At 38.5% G+C, this 19,009-nt stretch overlaps 1 protein-coding gene across 1 annotated transcript in view; it reads right to left on the reverse strand.

The window, feature by feature from the left end:
- The window catches only part of brinp3a.1 (BMP/retinoic acid inducible neural specific 3a, tandem duplicate 1), a 37,771-nt gene extending 19,381 nt beyond the window's left edge, over window positions 1–18,390 (reverse strand). The window contains exons 1-4 of the mRNA XM_039647774.2: window positions 17,862–18,390; window positions 16,877–17,151; window positions 5,643–5,830; window positions 897–1,081 (exon numbers count right to left, since the gene is read on the reverse strand). Coding sequence (XP_039503708.2) covers window positions 897–1,081; window positions 5,643–5,830; window positions 16,877–17,106 — 603 coding nt within the window. The 5' untranslated portion in view covers window positions 17,107–17,151; window positions 17,862–18,390. The remainder of the gene's footprint in view (window positions 1–896; window positions 1,082–5,642; window positions 5,831–16,876; window positions 17,152–17,861) is intronic.
- Window positions 18,391–19,009: the final 619 nt, after the last annotated feature.

Here is a 19,009-nt window from a genome sequence, read left to right on the forward strand (position 1 = left end):
ATTTAAAAAAAATAAAGTTTCTACAAAAATATTAAGCACTAATTGATAGATTTAGATTTTAGATTTGCACTAAATTGATAATGAGAAGAAATGAAATGTAATTTAATAATATTTTACATGTATTTTTGATCAAATAAATGCAGCCGGTGAGCATAAGAGACTGCTTTCAAAAACAAACAAAAAAACTCAAACTGACTTTTGAATGGTACGTTTCTTTTCCTTAGTATGAGTATAATAATGCATCTTAAATCAAACCATTAACAAACTGGAATTATTAAGAGGCATTAAAGCCAAAATAGTAAAATTGTTTACAATTCCTATCCTCCCAAGTCAACACAGATTAAAATGTATGACAGATAATGTACCATCCCCTGTTTTCCAGATAACCATATCAACTCTAAATTCAGTAACATGCATTTACAGTAGAAGTGTGTAGACACAGTGCATCTTGAAGATGGCATTTAACTCATGTGGTGTAGAGTATGTGGGTTACTGTTTCAAGCACAATCACTGACCTGACACATACTGCTTGCTACAGATAACTTGTTATGTATTAAATCATGTATGTCTCAAAGAGCTTAAAGCTGTATTTGTTTAAAAACACTGGCTTTCAAACTAAATTTAACTCAGTCAAATGTTTCTCTGTGCGTATATACATAATTTTGTTCCCACCTGAGTCATTAATACTTTAAATCTACAAAACCAAAAACACAAGAACAAAAGTGAAGGAAAACTACTGTGCTTTTCTAACATTTAACCCACTTCTTTTGAGCTCCAAATGATGCAGCTGCAAAACAATAGAAACAGCCAAGCTAAGTCAAACTCCTTTCCAAAAATAAGCATTCAAACGTGGGGTCAGGTCCCCAGGTCTGTGCGCATCTAGGCCACAAGGTTACCTTGATGGCAGTGGAGGCAATCTGGAGGTGGTGCAGTTTTCGCAGAGTACTCTCTCTGTCTATGAAGTAGGAGGCAGCCAGCTGGTGCAGGGCCTCTAGAGTCACAGCCGTGCCATTTGAGTCAGTCAGGTCAGCCGTCCGGCTTAGCCTCCTCTTGTCCACAAATATAGTCAACGCCTCCTCACCTGCAACGAGGGCAAAGCAACATAAAAGAGTGAGGAATGCTGGGGAAACTGGCTTCATAAAGAATGTTCTTTGTGTTGTAAGGAAGAGCGAAGCAAGGGAATTATCTATTCAGAGAAACTCTGGTATACAGACTACAATGGAATAGAAGATGACAAATTTATTAGATTGTTTTTTTAATGCATTTTATAAATTAATTATGCTGACACATATACATTATGAGAAAGTTAACTGTCATTAAAAAAAAAACCTAACACTTTACATAATGCTAAACAGATCGTGTTTATGAGGAGATGGGTTTTTATGAAAGATAATCAAAGATAACATTCACGTTAAAGTTTTTAATGAAATCTTATTAATACAGCTGTCAATTGATTAATTAGCTGTGTAATTATTAAGTTTAACAACAGGTTGTGTGGATGTTGCATGTTGAAGAAATTATACAAATATAGAGACATCAGAAAGTTGATTTATGCAACATAATTCATAACAATATGTCAGTTAAAGATAAAGTGTCACGGTAAAGTCTTTAATTAAATTGTATAAATACGGCTTTCATTTGAGTTAATTATTTAATTGCAAATAACATTGTGTAATTATTGAGTTTGGCAGGTTGTGTGGATGTAGCCTGGGTTTCCCTATACTACCTTGCCGCAGCACAATTTTATTCACGCTGCTAGGTAGTCTGGATACCGTGGACCAAATTTTCGCCTCATCAATGGAACCGATCACAAAACGGGGAAGAAGTAGCAAGACGATGACAACATCTACGCGACACACCGAAGAAGTTTGTTTATATCTATGGATCCAACATGGCAGCAGACGCGAAGTTACCTTTCGATGCAGCCTTATGGCCGTTTCACACCGCAAGCAAGCGTAACTACATCGTCACTGCAGCTGCAGATGCGCGAGAGTATTCATACTGGAAGCATTTGTATACTGTAGTGTCACAGCAGCGGTTCCAAAGCTACATAAGCGAGCAATTCCTTACAAAGACAACCATACATTTGTTTTTAGAAGTTGGTCATTTATAACATTGATAGTCTTGGAAGTTTGTAATGGGGAGGTGTACAACATTCGCATATATAAATGTTAAACAACAAAACGGAAACGGTCCTGCAATCGGCGCACACCCTCAATTCTACCCAGGCCATGTTCGTCCCCGTGGACGAGACGGGGGACCAAGGCTACCCCTGTCGGGGAGACCGTAGCTGCGCAATTCTGCCCATCGCCTCCCCCGCCTTCACGGCCCCCAGGAGAACAAGGCCTATGGAGCGGCAGGGGAGGCAGTGTCTGCGCTGCACGCCATGGGCATGCTTCAGGTGATGTGGGCAAAACTGTTGAAGTCTCTAGATGGCGTCACATCTGTCGACGCTGACGTCAGCCACATACCTTGCACTCTTAGCCACAAAACGCTCGGCCCAGGTTGGTAGGCCTTCGAGGGATTCATGGTGGTCCTCCACAGACACCTGTGGCTCACCCTTTCCAATGTGCAGGAGGCTGACAGGAAGACACTGCTGAACGCACCGATCTCTACAGCAGGCCTGTTCGGAGGCACAGTCGAAAAGGTCACTGAGCGATACTCAGAGACCAGGAAGAAGGCTATGGGGTCACATCATGCCTTGAAGGGCGCCGCTGCCTCCACCGCAGCCTCGCTCACGCTGCGGCCAGACAGCAATCAGCACCTCACCAGGAGCCGGAAGCTCGCAGAGGGCTTAGTAACCAGTGGCAGGGTGCGGAGAAGAAGCGGACAGCCCAGAGAAGCCCGTTCAGGAAGCGTCTCCAGCAAGACCAAATAAATCGTCCTGACTGCCCGGGCAAGAGGGGGAGAGCTTCCGGGGGGCCCTACTCCCAAGCACCGCGCTCTACAGCATTTAGTCCCTCATTGTGATTGACAAGCGACACATGCGATTGTATTGTGAATGTTGTTTCATGTGTGTGTTCAATAAATCAAACTACCTTTTAACAAACAGAGCTTTTTTCTCCTCTTGCACCACACATCGTGTTACCCGCCCTGCCTTCGAGCAGTGCAGAGTCAAGGTTGTCAACTACATGGGCACTGCACAGATTTGAGGTGTTCATTCACAGCCCACACTCAGCAGTGATGACCACAGGTTTAGATCAGCCCATACTGAGTCACTTTCAGACAGCGTGTGAAGCTATTCCGGGCACTTCGCCGTGGGTGTTAAATGTAATTCAGCACTGGTACACACTTCAGTTCAAACGTAGACCACCCCGCTTAATCCAATCATTAACTTTGCCCCAAAACGCTCATATTCTGAGGCCGAGCAGGAGAACTGCAAGCAGTTTTGCAGCCACTAATTTGTAGTGCGGAAGAAAGGAGGAAGTCTCTGTCCCATACTGGATCTGAGACCTGTCAACAGAGCGCTCGTCTTGAACTTGAATCTGGAAGACTGGCTGTTTCTTGCCCATTTGAAAGAGGTGCTGATCGGCCATGTGGAAGCCCTCCTTCATCACTTGGAGATGCTTGGTTTGAGGGTGAACGTTCAGAAAAGTTTGCTCTCACCAAGCCAGACCACCACATTCTTGAGAGAGCACTTGGATTCGGTGAGAATGAGAGCGCGCCTCTCGCCCAAGCGAGCGAAGGCTCTGAGCTCTTCTCTCGGTCTCTTCAGACCAGGCAAGCTCGTCCCACTTAAGGAATGTAAGAGGTTATTGGGATGGATGGCAGTGGCTTAGTCGGTGTGTCACCTATGGCTGCTTCATATGAGACTGCTTCAAAACTGTCTGAAAGCACGTGTCCCATCAAGTCCGTGGTATTCCGGCCACAAGCGCATTATAGTCACTCGCAGCTGCATTCGCGCTCTGGCTCTGTGGAAAAACAAAGAGCTTTTCAGGTCGGGTGTCCCTCTGGGCATCACGACACAACCTGTGGAGGTCCTGACGGACGCATCGCCCACCGGATGGGGATCAGTCTGCTTGGGCAAGCCCGTTTCGGGAGAAGAGAAGCAGGCAGAGTGGCACATAAATCATTTGGAACTAAAGGCGGTCTCTCTAGCTCCTTCTGGTCTCAGCTGGAGCAGCAGCATGTGTTGATTTGGACTGACAACACATCCGTGGTCTTGTACATAAATCCGGTTATGACCGGTTTTTCCTCTTGGTGAGAGCGGCTCACATCCCCGGCATTCTGAATCGTGGGGCGGACATGCTCTCGAGGAGTGGGGACCCTCAAGGGGAATGGAGGCTTCACCCAGGAACGGTTCAGCTGATATGGAAACGTTTCGGCAAAGCGGAGTTCAACCTCTTCACAAAGAGCGAGAACACGCATCGTCAAATGTTCTTCTCGCTGTCTTGTTTCTCTCAGGAGGAGAACGCGTTGAAAGCGCAATGACCGAAAGTTTGCCTCTATGCTTTTCCTCTGGTGAAAATATGAGATATATGTGATTCATGAACGATCTGTTCATTGCGTATGTCACGTGACAAATGAACGTAAGACCCGGAAGGTAAAGTGATTATTTATGTTCCCTGAAAATCATTTTTTACTGCATTATGATTTCTTAATTCAAAATATGATCAACATTGCGTAGGTGAATGTGATCGGGGAATTTGGCTGTTAAAATTATAACATTTAAAGTCACTTAAATAAACGAAATGACTCGAATGACTCACAGAATCAGTAAAATGAACTTCCTATTCATGACTCGTGAGATCAGGGCACGCCGACGCTGCGGGGAGGGCGCAACTCAGTAAATCATGTAAATAACCTAGTTTGTGAATTGTTCATTCCCGATTGGGACACATTTTTCAGCCCTTACATAAGCGCCGCTCCCTGTTTACAGTGGCAATTCGATCATAGATTTGAGTTCGATGCATAATGTCTGTGGTTCGATGTACAGTACTTACTGTACAGCAAGTTGCTAAATTTAAATTTAGTAAATTTTCTAGAACTCTAGCATCTCATGTCATTGTGTTTGTGTACCAAGACACAAATGGCGCTTTTCCATAACCAGTTCCAGCTTGACTCAAGCTTGGCTCGGCTCGACTCGACTCAGCTCGCTTTTCGCTCCGTTTTCCATTGCAGACATCCCGTTGACCCATCAAGCTCTCGCTGGATCCTCTCTTCAGCAACCAAACAAAGTAAAGTCTGCACCTCCTCGTTTGACCACGTCATATTCTTCAGAGTTGCCATAAGTAGTACGTTTAATAACTGTCTCTGTCCAAACTATTAAAACATCGCAGGGTTATTCTGGACACTCCATCTGGCATGTGTAATGATGACACAGTGAATGGTGACAATTCTCTCTGACCAATCAGCAGTCAGCATTGTTTTCATGTGACATTTTAGTATCGCCTTAGCTCGCCTTAGCTTGCTCAGAACCTCACCGGAGGTGGTACCAAAAAAAAAGTACCCGAAAGCAGGTACAGGTACAACTTTTACACTGTGGAAAACCAAACAAAGGCGAGCTGAGCTGAGTCGAGTTGAATCGAGCTAATATTGTGTAATGGAAATGCACCAAATAAGAACTGGTAATTTTTTTTTTTTTTTTTTCAATTAAAAAGATGACATTCTGTAGAAATGAACAGGTATCTTTGTTGAAGTACCTCCAAGTGTAGCTGAAAGCAGAAAGTGTGTGCCATATTTTCTGATGATGTTCTCGGTAATGCCAGCGAGGGTGGGTCTGCGGCCCAACTGTCTGATGGTCTGCATAAACTCTGGATCAAGGGGTAGAACCACGCCATTGTCCTCTCTCTCCAGAGCCAGGCTGTTCACCCTCCAGCGCCCAAACTCTCTGCAAGGTCACACACAAACACACATATACACCCAATTTGGAAATGTCCTTCATTTGAGCCACATTGAACACAGGAGGGAAAAATCCTGACAATATTTTTTTTTCCAACATCTGGGAGAGTTTGTTTTAGTATCTGGTTCAGTGTAAGCCACCATAGTTATTGTTTCTCTGAAATTGGTGTTCTGTATATATTCCCCAAATGAAAAAAAAAAAAACAGTTTAAAGAGAGGTCTGAGAAACCTTCACACAGCTTGAGTACAACTCATATTCAGTTAAGACCTGCTGAGGAGAAAATGCGATGACTGCATGACCCCCGTGCCAGCAATTCAAATCATATTATGCATTCTCTTTATTTATTTATTTATTTTTTTAGGAATTGCTCTGGCCTGCTTTAAAAGCTGTTGTCCTCTACATAATGGTGCAATTTGCTTTCAGGTTTTTTTTTTCTTTCTCTGACTTTTGCACTGAAGAAGGGCTGACTGGGAGTAATCAGCAACAATGGCAACCTTATTTCTTTCACAAATAAAAGGCCAAAGGAAAACAGTTGGAATTTCATTTGAGAAAATAAAGTGCCACTTTGTCTTTCATTTGCAGCAGCAGAATACAATAAAATGTTCCTTATATAATGTTCAGTGCTGTAACTAAACTTAAGTGAAATAAAAAAAAAGTATGCAACAAGACTGTATGGCTGTACTGAGATAGAATAGACTTTAAGAGTATATGATCATCACCATATTAAGTCAAAAGTAAAATGCACACAAAACAAAAAACGAGAGCTTTTAAGATAAAACTGTAATACTATATTTCATACACTATATGTTTCACTCTACATACCAAACTGAAATGACAGAAGCTGGGGAAATACATTTAATAACAATGTGCATTTAAGCATATTCATATTCATAAATATTATCGTTTAATATATTATATGGGGACATTCATGCCCTATGTACAATAGAAAATAATCCTAAAATCCTGCAAAGAAAAAATCTTGCCCAACTAATGATGTAAGATGACCTTCAACATCTTGTTCCAGCTGTTATCTTATTTTTATATAGTGTTCTTCTTCTGTTCAGTCTGAATTTACAGTCTGCTACCCTTATTCTAACCCAATTCCTACCCAATACCTAAATTTAAAGGGATAGTTCACCCAAAAATGAAAATTACGCCATCATTTATACTCATCCTCAGGTTGATTCAAACTGTATGATTTTTTTTTTTTTTCTGCTTAACACAAAATATATTTTGAAGAATGTTGGTAACTAATCAGGACCCCATTGACTTCCATAGTATGAAAAAAACAGAAAAAAAAAACAGGTTTGGAGCAACTTGAGGATGACACAATTTTCTGTCTGGGTGAACTATCCCCTTTACAAATACCTTAATAAGCAGTAATCAGGAGTTTATTGAGGCAAAAGTCCCTTTTGTCCTATTTCTCTTGCACAAACAAACAGCAAAACCAAAAAAAAATCATTTTCCATTCCAATCCAAATCAATTACTGTATCTACAAATCCCCATCAACAGAAAGTTTTTGATACAAATACACAAATCAGAAACCTCAAAACTGACTGAATAAATCACAAAAATGTTGTCACAAATGTCACAATACAGGACAGCATATCCTACGGGGCATCTTGCCTCATTATACCCAATATGAAATTGCAATAAATGGCTTGCTAAGTGTGTATGTATATAAATTATAACAGATGACACTTATTGACACCAGAAAGGAAGAGCAACAAGGACAATGAGACAAAGATAGACAAATGCTGGGGGAGAGGGAGAGTGAGAGAAAGAGGGAAAAACGGAGAGAGAAAGAATGATCGACATTGTGTCAGAACAAAAGTTTTTGATGGACAGTTATGGATGGAGCTGGAGGCTAATCCACCACTGGGCCCACGCTAGAGCCTCACAGCAGGAGAAGGCATTTTGAAGAACTACCTGCCAGGCTTCCCCACAGAGACCCACGGCTACATGGAGTCAACGGTGAGAACACGCACCAGAGGAAGCAGTCTGAAGCCAAAGGGAGACTGAGAGTGTCACAGTACAAGCAAATGAGACCAGCTTGTTATGCATTCGGAAGCAGCACACTGTTTGAAACATTTGGGTGACTGTTACATTCAGTCTTCGTTAATAGGAAAGATTCAGATTTATGCAACAGTATGCAATACAGAGATTTAGGAGATTTATGGATAGGCTACATTACATTCAATTACTAAACAATTATAAATTAGTTTCATAAGTAGCCTGCAAAAATAATGAAAAAAAATACCTTTATTTAAATTCTGTAATACATTGCACTTTGCTAAACCACACTTATAGAAACAGGTTGAACACAACGAGTAAAATGCGTTGGAACAGAATACAGGGGTCTTGAGAACAGTTTTTAAAAGTTGAATAATTTTTGACATGGCACACGTTATTTCTCACTAAAGTTTTGAAAATGTAAGTAAGCAATAAATAAATGAAGAGTAGAAACAACAACTGTGTCTATCCAGTCAGTTTTAATGGAGTTAACAGTCAAGTTAAATCAAGTCATCCTCATTTATATAGAGCTTTTAACAAAGTAGATTGTTTCAAAGCAGCTTTAGAGAGATAAACTTTAAATAATTTAAAGTAACAGAGATTGGTTTGGTTTTATAACGGTTCTTGAATAATGTTATTTTCCAGCTAAATTGATTCACTTCCCTTTCACAGCTAAGATGACACAGTTCTCTCTAAATAGACAGAATCAAAGGTTCTCACAAATGCATGCTTAATCGCTAATAAGCTAATAATAACTGCATGCAACAAAATGCAGATACACTACTGGCAGTACGATTTAAAAAAAAAATAATATTTTCATTTAGCAATGATGCTTTAAATTTATCAAAAGATACATTTATAATACAACAACATATTTCGATAAAAAAAATGCTGTTCTTTTGAAATTTCTATTCATAAAAAAAAAATAAAAATCAAATCATGTATCATGGTCTCCATAAAAATATTGAGTAGCACATCTGTTTTCATCATTGATTATTTTAATATTGTTAAAATTATTGATTATTAGTTTCTTGAGCTGCAAATCAGCATATTAGAATGAATGCTGAAGGATCATTATTAAAATCTTACCAACCCCAAACTTTTGACTGGTAATATTCTGTAATATTCAATAAGTTTGGAGTTCATTAATTACAGAGACCATGTATCATTTGTAAAGTAATGCCATTTGCATTTGTTTCCTGTGTTGAAAATATAATTTGCAGGTCCTTTTGCATTTTTAATAACTTTTGTGGCTGTTATTCCGCTATGTTGACCCACAAATATACTACAAGTGGTTTAATCATTTAGCACACTCACAGTCAGGATGGATGGCATTTGTGTGCAAGACTATCAGTGTACGGCTAATAACTCAAAAATCTAGAAACTCACGTAATAAATGCTTGCTGCACAAACATGTCAGAGTGAAAGCTCAGTGGTCTGTCAGCATCCATGGCGGAAGCCAGGTAGATGGACACTTCTTGCAACACACAAGTTACAACCGAAGGGTAAAAAATAAGTGTTGAAGGTTGAAATCGTGTTCCAGGGTGGTCAGAGTACCAGCAACATTTGAGAACAGCCAGTATGTAAGCAAAACCGAGGGTATGTCCGTACATACTGATTAAAAAATGTCCCACCTTGAGCACTGCATATGACGATGGTATTGACAGATAAACTGCTTTTAAAGGGTAATAGCCATGTGTTCTCATGAATAGTATTGAGCGGTAATGCTGACACATACGTATATATAATTTTTTAATGCTTCTGAAATAGGTTTTATATGGCCACTTAGGCTGCGTTTATTTGATCAAATATACTGTAAAAAAAACAATAATGATGTGAAATAGTATTAAAATTTAAATCAACTGTTTTCTATTTCAATATTATATTGACAATATTATATTATAATTTTAAAATGTAACTTATTCCATGTGTTGGTAAAGCTGAGTTTTCAGCATCATTACTCCAGTCTTCAGTGTCACATGATCCTTCAGAAATCATTCAAATATGCTAATTTTGTGCTCAAGACACATTTCTTAGTATCAATGTTGAAAACAGCTACTCAATAATTTTGTGAAAACCATCAAAAGAACAGGATTTATTTGAAATAAACATCTTTTGTAACACTATTACTGTTTTTTCTCTTACTTTTGGCAGCTTTTTAATGCATCCTTGCTGAATAAAAATATTACGTCTTTCACACACACACATTTATTTATTTCCCAAACGACTAATTTTAATTTTCGACAGATTTCCACGACGCATGCGCGAGAATTGCGATCTCTTTCAACTACTTCAGTTCAGTTCTCGCGCATGCGTCGTGGAAATCTCTTGAACTCTCGTCTCAGGCCTACAAGGAAGAAAAGGAATAATCGAATAAAGTCGTTATTTTTGTTTGTTTTTTCACACAAAAAGTATTCCCGTCGCTTGATAAACTTATAGTTAAGCCACTGTTGTCACATGGAATATTTAAACATTTTCTTCGTTGACTTTCTGGGCCGTCAAGTTTCGATCCCTTAGGCAGCCTATGTAGCAGTGATCCACTTCTCAAATTTAATCAAAAATATCTTAATTTGTGCTCCGAAGATGAACGAAGGTCTTACGGGGTTGGTACAGCATTGGGGTGAGTAATTAATGACTTAATTTTCATTTTCATCAACTAACCCTTTAAGTTTATCAAGCGACGAGAATAATATATATATATATATATATATATATATATATACTGTATATATATATATATATATATATATATATATATATATATATATATGAAGAGTTCAGATGCAAAAGCCTCTAAGTGCCATTTGAAATTTTCTTCTTTAATGATGATTTGTATCAAACTTGTATATTTAAGTTCAGTAATTTCACTTAAATGGCAATGATAATTACCTATTAATTGTTATTTAATTACTGAACTTAAATATACAAGTAAATATACAAATATACAAATACAAAAAAAATCATCATTAAAGAAGAAAATTTCAAATGGCATTTAGAGGCTTTTGCATCTGAACTCTTCATATATTGAACTATATATATATTGAACTATATATATATATATTGAACTAAATTTTACTGACCGCAAACCGATATATTATAAACTGCTTTCACCTAAAAGTGTCTCCTTGTTTCCTGAGCCTTTAAAATAATATGCATGTGATGCTATATATCGTGAGCTTAGAATTATAAGGTTCTATCTCCACTTTTGGTCGAAATTGAGTTTTTGACATAATCTGATCCGTTTATTAATGCCTGTGTGGTGTTATTTTTGTAAAAAAAAAAAAAAAAAAGATTAATAGATAAAGCTATAATAGAAGATTACACTGTAACAGTTTTGCCAGCTGGGATGTAAAAACTTTGAGGCTCAATATCTCAGAACTACCCTAAACGGAGATAGAACCTTATAATTCTAAGCTCACGATCAATAAAATGCCCTTTATTGCCAACTACTAACTGTGTTTATATTGTGGTCTTAACTTGATTTTTAATTCAAGACTAACCTGAAGCAAATTGAGAGCTGAGGCTACACCTCATTAGTTGTGTTTATCAAACACTTCTTCATGCTAACATTAATCTGAAGTAAACACGCTCATTAGGGCCTCACTCATTCTACAGCATGAGTCATTTAGGACTTTGAGAAACTTTACGGACCTAAAATTAGAGATAATTGCTCAACAAAGGACATTTGCTCTTTATTTAAATACTATTTATTCATACTAACATATTAAGCCATCAAAGCCCCCAGTCATCATCACTCCTGCCAGTTGTGAGATATGACTTAAACTACGCACCTCTGTGCACTTCCATCATTCAATTCCCATAAGGTTAGTCCAACAGCTCATCTCTCTAAGTCGAGCTCTGGCCCTGATAAACTGAACAAGGAAAACAATCTACCATAGCAATGACCGAGCAGCCAGTAGGTGTTTTGTCCTTGATTGTGTTTCCAATGCAAGTGCAAGCATACTCAGGGGATATACATGTCTTGAAACATAAATAATGAGACGATTAGCTAGGGCCTGACGCTACTAGCCTGATATCTCTCTCTCCCTTCTCCCTCTGTCGATCTCTCTCTCTCTCACTCCCACCCACCTTCTCTCGTTCTCTTATATAGGGTGAATTAGGATTCTGGGAAACCCAATCTCTGTTGTGTACATTTTTTATTGTGCTTTTACAAGCAAGTCTATGATAGCTTTAGCATAATTTTGGGCTAACTGGGCTGTCATGTGAAAACACTCCATTTGTTGGAATGTTTTGGGCGTGACAATGGAAGTAAATTGTAAAGGTCAAACGGCAAACAATGCTCTAGATTACCATAATTCACCCCATGTTGATCTAGATTGCAAGCTTTTATGATTACTTTTGGAACTACTTCCCTCGGTGATGCAAAAAAAAAAAAAAAAGAACTGCCGATATTGTTTCTAAAATGTAAGTCATTTGAAATTAGCTTCTTGTTCAAATAACTTTTGTATAAAAGCTATATCAAACTAATCATCCTTTTGTATTGAAATTAAATTCGCCTTTACGCTCCTAAAAATAAAGGTGCCAATAAAGAACTGTTATTTTTAAAGGGGTGATGAACTGAGAAATCAAAATTTCCTTGAGCTTTTGACATCTAAGAGCTCATCATATTATAAGAATATCCTGTAAGTTTCAGAACTGAAAACAAAAGCTTTTATTGACACCAGGCTCAGCAAACGACTCGTTTTTCAAAGTGGGGAACTATGACGTCAAAGAGGATAAAACACCACCTACGCTGAAGAAGATCAACGCCTACTTCAACACGGTCGGTTTAGCCCCGCCCACCGATAGCTAAATAACATAAATGCCTGCCTCGTGATGACAAACCGGATTGAGCTACCGAGCGAGCAATACAAATATCATGCAGTGCCTGGTTGTGGAAGAAGACAGTGGCTGCATATGCTTCCTCTGGATTACAATAGGACTGTAAACTTTATTTTTAATGACATTCCACTCCAGCTGATGAGGGTAAAACATCGTCTGTCTGTTCGCTTTATTTCACTGAGGATTGTTTTGTAAACAAGACTGGATTTGCAGACCGATTAAGAGTAAAGAACGGTGCTGTGCCATCTATATTGGATCTGACAGGAATTGTGAGATGGAACACATGGACTCTGGGTCGAACATGTATGGAACGAATCATTCCTGTTGCCATTTTACAACATTGAACGTTTTCAAAACAATTTCCCCCAAGTGCATCGACGGGTGAGTTGAAACTCATTATAATATGCAAAACTGTTATCCACTCACAACAATGGGCGTTTACTTCCAAGTCTTCAGTGCGAGACGGCCATAAAAACCGAGTGTTTTTTAGGTAGGCTCAAAACTTGGGTACAAAATAGACTATTACTTATTCATTTTGATGTTTTTGAATGCAAAAACCAAGTGAACATAAGTTGACCTCATATAATACAATTTAAAAAAGCCAGTTCATAACCCCTTTAAGCCATTACCTGATAACATATAAGTGGCATATAAATATAATAAAATATATATATATATATATATATATATATATATAAGGGCAAAATAAATCCAACAGTAAAGAAGAGGTGTGAAATGAAACCCTATCTTTCCACGAATAAAAAAAAAAAAAAAAGTCAAATATGCCATACCGGTACCCCTTCATGTGTTTAATTTGAAATTCCACACCGGTGAACATCACAGTCTTTGCCTCGGTTTGATTTTCAGGACAACACTGAGATATTCTTTGATAAGAGTGGTTCAAAGTATTTCTACAGAACCCAGCTGTCATTAATGTCCTGTGCACAGCACACACATGACTGCATTAAGTTAAATATCCCTCTAAAATAGCACAATGTAGAGCCACTAATTGAGCAATCAATGATCTGAGGCTTTTATGGAGAATGTTCAGACATTATTGTCGTTAGGCTAAACATTTTCCGTCTAAAGCTATTTGGAACGCTGAAGATTCCAGAGGCTAATTGACCTCTAATGCTTCAGGCATTAATAACACTTCTGACTTGTACATGCTTAAGAATGTATAATAATTCAATTATATTTATTAATCTTAAACCCTTTCAGAAGCTTTCTTAATTGGAAATCTTGATTTATTCAAAATCGTCCTCATTCTAAGCTTTACCAATTCCAACATTTTACAAATCTCCCTTTAAATTAGGATAAATTACATTAATCTTACAAAAAAATGTTAGACCTAACCTTGTGGATTAATTATATACCCCCTTAATTATATTGAAGAAAAAATGGCTTCTTTTGTTTACAGTCCACACATAGCCTTTATAGACTTATATACTGAAGTAATGACTAATTAATTAAGCAAAAGGTAATTAAGTGGTGCATCAACACAATCACATAAAAGCAGATGTTGTCAGGGTTTCCTTACAGCTTAACTCTCTACTGCTAAGGATGTATAATTAAAATATTTGATTTAAATATCAGGGGCGCATTTAGCATCTGAAACAAAAAGCAAATAGTTTAAACACAACCATACATTGGAAAGTAGCAGAATATCTCTTTTTTTTTTTTTTAATGTACATTTTTAAATATTCCTAATGCGTTTAATTCCGGTAAAGGACTGAAAGTACACATGTCCTGACAAATTCTAAAATGAAAAACATCACAGACTCTGCTGACTTTAAGCTCCGTTCCAAAGTGCAGGAAAACTTCAGCAAGACGGTGTTTGCGTGGGAGAATTACTGCTTATCCTCATTGTTGCTCTCACAGCTCTGGCTAAGCCGACAATTGCTGTCACCTTGTGCTCGGGGAGCTTCGCTGTTAGCATCTCCGGGAGGAACAAGCGAGTATGTATGTGCTCCGGCAACCTTTTCCGCTGCCATCGGTTTGTCCTCCTCACCCACCCATCCTTCCGTGCAGAACCCTCCCATCCTACACTTGTCAAGCAGCATATGTCTGGTGTTTTATGAGATCCCTTTCATGCATCTGACAGGAAGGATAGACACTACTAAGTCTTTACAGTACCCTTGGGCTCTGTTCGACCTTTGGCGGAAGGTAAATGGGGAGAATGGGAATATAACATATGCCACAAATTTAGCTTTAATCTATTTCACCACACACCTATGTTACCACAAGAATTTGTAAAAAGCTAAGTGTGTTTCCGCACACGCAAACAAACTGTTAATGCTGATGTTTTCCAATTTTGAGGGGGGACATGGTTTGAGTCAAATATAAAGCAGCGCTGGAGTATGATTTTTTTTTTTTCTCTCTCGAAAATAATCATTGCTGGAGTACGTTTTACAAGAAATCTATTTCATTAATTCTACTTAAAATGCCATGTATAATCCAAAGTGTTACTTGGCATTTCTTTGTAATTATTTGTGAAATCCACTAGCAATTTTGAGTAAAAATTCTTTCTACTTGTTTTTCCTCACACACTGCATTTCTGTTTTCAAAGAAAAGATGACAGAATGTCTGACACATGCACACACACATTAAGGCTTATAAAACTGTTCCATTGTCACACATCATTATCTTTTCTCAAATGTCGCATTCAAGGCAAAGAGTGTTAAGAGGCCAGGAAGCAGAATTGATTCTTTCTTAACTCAGATCAGCGCAGATGCAAACTTGTCACTCTCTGTACTGCCAGTGTGAGAGCAAGGTACTTAAAAGTCATTCGGGGCAAAAGGGATGTTGGGATAGGAGCCCTGGCTAGCATGCAAAGTAAAACGATGTGCCTAGACACGCACACCCCAGCGCTCGCACACACATACGCAGACAAAGCTGCGGGTTTCCACCAGCAGGGGGAGATCTGACATTGAGAAAGCACAACTGTACTTTTGTTGACTCCTAGTCTGTCTCTAGCAAAAAAATAAAGCCAGTGGAGCATTCACAGATGCACACGTATGTCGAGGAGAGAGTGTCTGACTAACCCCAATGTTGCCATCTCCATCTGTGCCTGGCAGCGTGGTCCAACGGCCCTGCCAAATGAGTGTGTCAGTCAGGTTCAGTTCAGCCAACTCTTTTCCAGCTTTTCTCTCCTCCTTTTTTGGGCTGTTTATCACTTCATCTAATCCTCAACTCTAACTCAGCACAACTTCCCTCAACACCTCACCTCACATCAGTTGTTGTGACTAATAATCTGGCATTAAAAGTTTTGAACAGCTCTTTAAACTTTAAAACAGCTGTCGGATTGCTTAACGAAAACTCAAAAGTCCTCATGTGCAGAGAATGTTTACCCAACATATATATATATATATATATATATATATATATATATATATATATATATATATTTATATATTGCTTTATTAACAAAGTATCACTTATATTGCATAGTTGTATCTCCTTGCATCCTACCCTGGATGCCAGCCGAATTTAGCCCCGCCGACAACATTTGAGGTCGGGATATTGGGTCTGGACATGTTCCGTTATGGAGCAACTATGGAGCTGTTCAGACCAATTAATTTGTCAGTGCGGGCTTTATACAATGATGGACAGATTATCAACAGTAACACAATCATCCACGTCACCAAAGAGCACTTGGGTTGAATTCGTTTACAGCAAAGGTGGCTGCCGCTGGAGAATTGAGATGTGTAGAATTTAGACACCGTCACATCGGTTATAGAAGATATCGACAGCACATTCATTTTTAAAGAGGAACTGATGTTTGTTCTGTCCTTCCTACGGGTTTCAACATATGTCACTTACTCCTTTGCTCTGATGAGTTGTAGGTCTATCCAATTAAGTACAGAGGCATTTTCTTTCCTGGGTCGATTGAAACACGCCCCATAGCCCAATGGAGCAGTATCAGAGTCATATTCTGACTAGAATCTGAGCATGACAATGTCAGGTTAGTGTTTTCCACTAGTCCAAACATGTGGCAATCTGCATGTGGAAGGTTCTTTTCTTCTGTATTCCATGTGAAACCAAAATGAGCCAACCACCATTAAAGTTTCTTGTTAACTTTGTATTAAACATTAATATGTGTTCAAATAAAACGAAAAAGCCCCAACGCATTCTAAACATCACTGGCAATAAATGACAGAAGTAATTATCCAACTCACCTGTAAATCTTGTATTTGGTTGTGAAGCCCTGTTGATAACGCTCCACAAATTCTGCAAATTCCTGTGAGTGATGAAAAGGCCCTTTATCTGAAAGGAGCCACCCAAATGGACCAGCGGCATCATGGGAGGCTGCCACAGGGGCTAGAACCCAGCAGTGAAGGCTTAGTACAACACACACCCATAGACTCATCAGATACGCCAGTCTAAAATCAGTACACTGGCAGCTCATGCTTCACCCTGCGACTCGACATTCTCTCCGAACTTTCCTTGCCCTCTGAAACAACAAAGACAATAGAGTAAATTCAAGTAGCCTATAAACTGTGTCCTGATACCTCTTTTTTTTTTTTTTCAAACACAGAAGTAAAGACAGTTAAAGTCCAGGGTTTTCAGTCTGGGGTCCCTAAAGTCTTATATATAACTCTTATATAAAGTCTTATATATGATATATATACTGGCAGTATGCCTAAGACATATAAAGTTTGTTCTTATGATATGTCTAAGTATTAGCTCATTTTTAACTTTATTTCTATCATTATTTTAAGCATTAAATAATTTAGTAATGGTAGTCACTGTTCTTATTAAAAAGCCTTTATAAAGTAATACTGAAAAAAACAAACAAAAAAAGCATCTAGCTTCTTTAAGATGGAGGTCTGGGTCCCTGAATCTGGCTGGGGGTCCCAGATTGAAAACCCTTAAATTAACGTATGTTATAACAATAGAATTAAGCTATTCAAATATATTTCTATACACATGATGTAACAATATAGATTCTATTGTCATTTCGTCTGCCATTTTCCATCCAACCTGGGTTTTAGAAACATCCTTTTCGCTAATAACATTAAATTGCATGCATGTCTCTACTGCAGATAAAATGATTATGTAGATATCATGCTTGTAATTATGGTATTTAAAAACTGATTTAAAATAGTAAATTATAGTTAAACTTGTTTAATTATTAGGCTAGTTATAGTAAGTTATGCCTACCTTGTCCAGTTGTCCGATGTTTCCACTGAAGTCAAAAACTTCTACAGTTTCACGATTAAAGGCAAATGATTGTAAAGGCAAAGAATAGCCAAATTGTTGAGGGTGACCTTTAAAGATTTGGCTCAGTTCAAGTTGTTTAAAACACCCTCGCGATGCGAGGAGAGCCTGGAAACCCAGCATCCAACTCTCTGCTTCCACTATGGTGTATATTTCCAACGTCTTGTGCCGTATAATCCGGGTGAACAGAAGAAAAACTATCGTGATTAGAAGCGGTGGCTCTGTCTTCACTCTTCTCTCTCCAAATAGACAGGTCTCTTATGAATTGGAAGTTACGCTGAAGCAATCCCATAACCATTAACGACTGAAGCGATTAAAGTCTACTGTTTCCCCCCGATATAGTAACTTAACCCGGTCCCCAAAATGAGCACTAAAGGCAGACTCTAGTGGTCCACTGCAACTGCGCGTATGTCGGATGCTCAAACTCGACGGATCCCATACACACCATGAAAAAATCCTATTTATTTCAGAGACAAGCGTCCTCCACTCCCCATTGGCTGTTTCAGAGCAAGAGGGGTGGTGTTTCACTGCTGAGAGCGAGAATCTCTCTACTTTGTCAGGGTGACAGTGAGTTTGAACATTATGTGCTCGTTATGAAAATAATATTGTCCTTATTTATGAATGGGATGGGCTATTTATGATACAAATACCAGCCTACTCGAGCTGCAAGAGTTACATTGTATTATTAATTCGACACATCATTACTCACATAGCCTAGCTGAATAGACTAGTCGTAAACTAGCATATTTTCTTGAATTGAGATGTATTGGGCTATAACGTTACACTATATATGTATAGACCATTTCACAAGATGTAAACAACACTGGTCCAGAAGCACTTCCTGTTTCAGTTTTTTAACACTACCTAAAAGCTGGGATAAAATACAACCAACAGAACATTTAAAACTGAATCAAAAAATTAAACAAACATCTTTAAGATGTTTTCTTTACATGTGAAATAAAGAAAACAGTTACAAACTGAAACAGGAAGTGCTTCTGGACCAGTGTTGTTTACATCTTGTGAAATGGTCTATAGGTACTCCATTCTTCAAAAACTGAAGAACCTAGAATATTCCTTAACAAATTGCTATT

Source organism: Pimephales promelas, chromosome 8 (genome assembly GCF_988280905.1).
Source record: "Pimephales promelas chromosome 8, fPimPro1.hap1.1, whole genome shotgun sequence".
Classification (NCBI taxonomy): domain Eukaryota; kingdom Metazoa; phylum Chordata; class Actinopteri; order Cypriniformes; family Leuciscidae; genus Pimephales; species Pimephales promelas.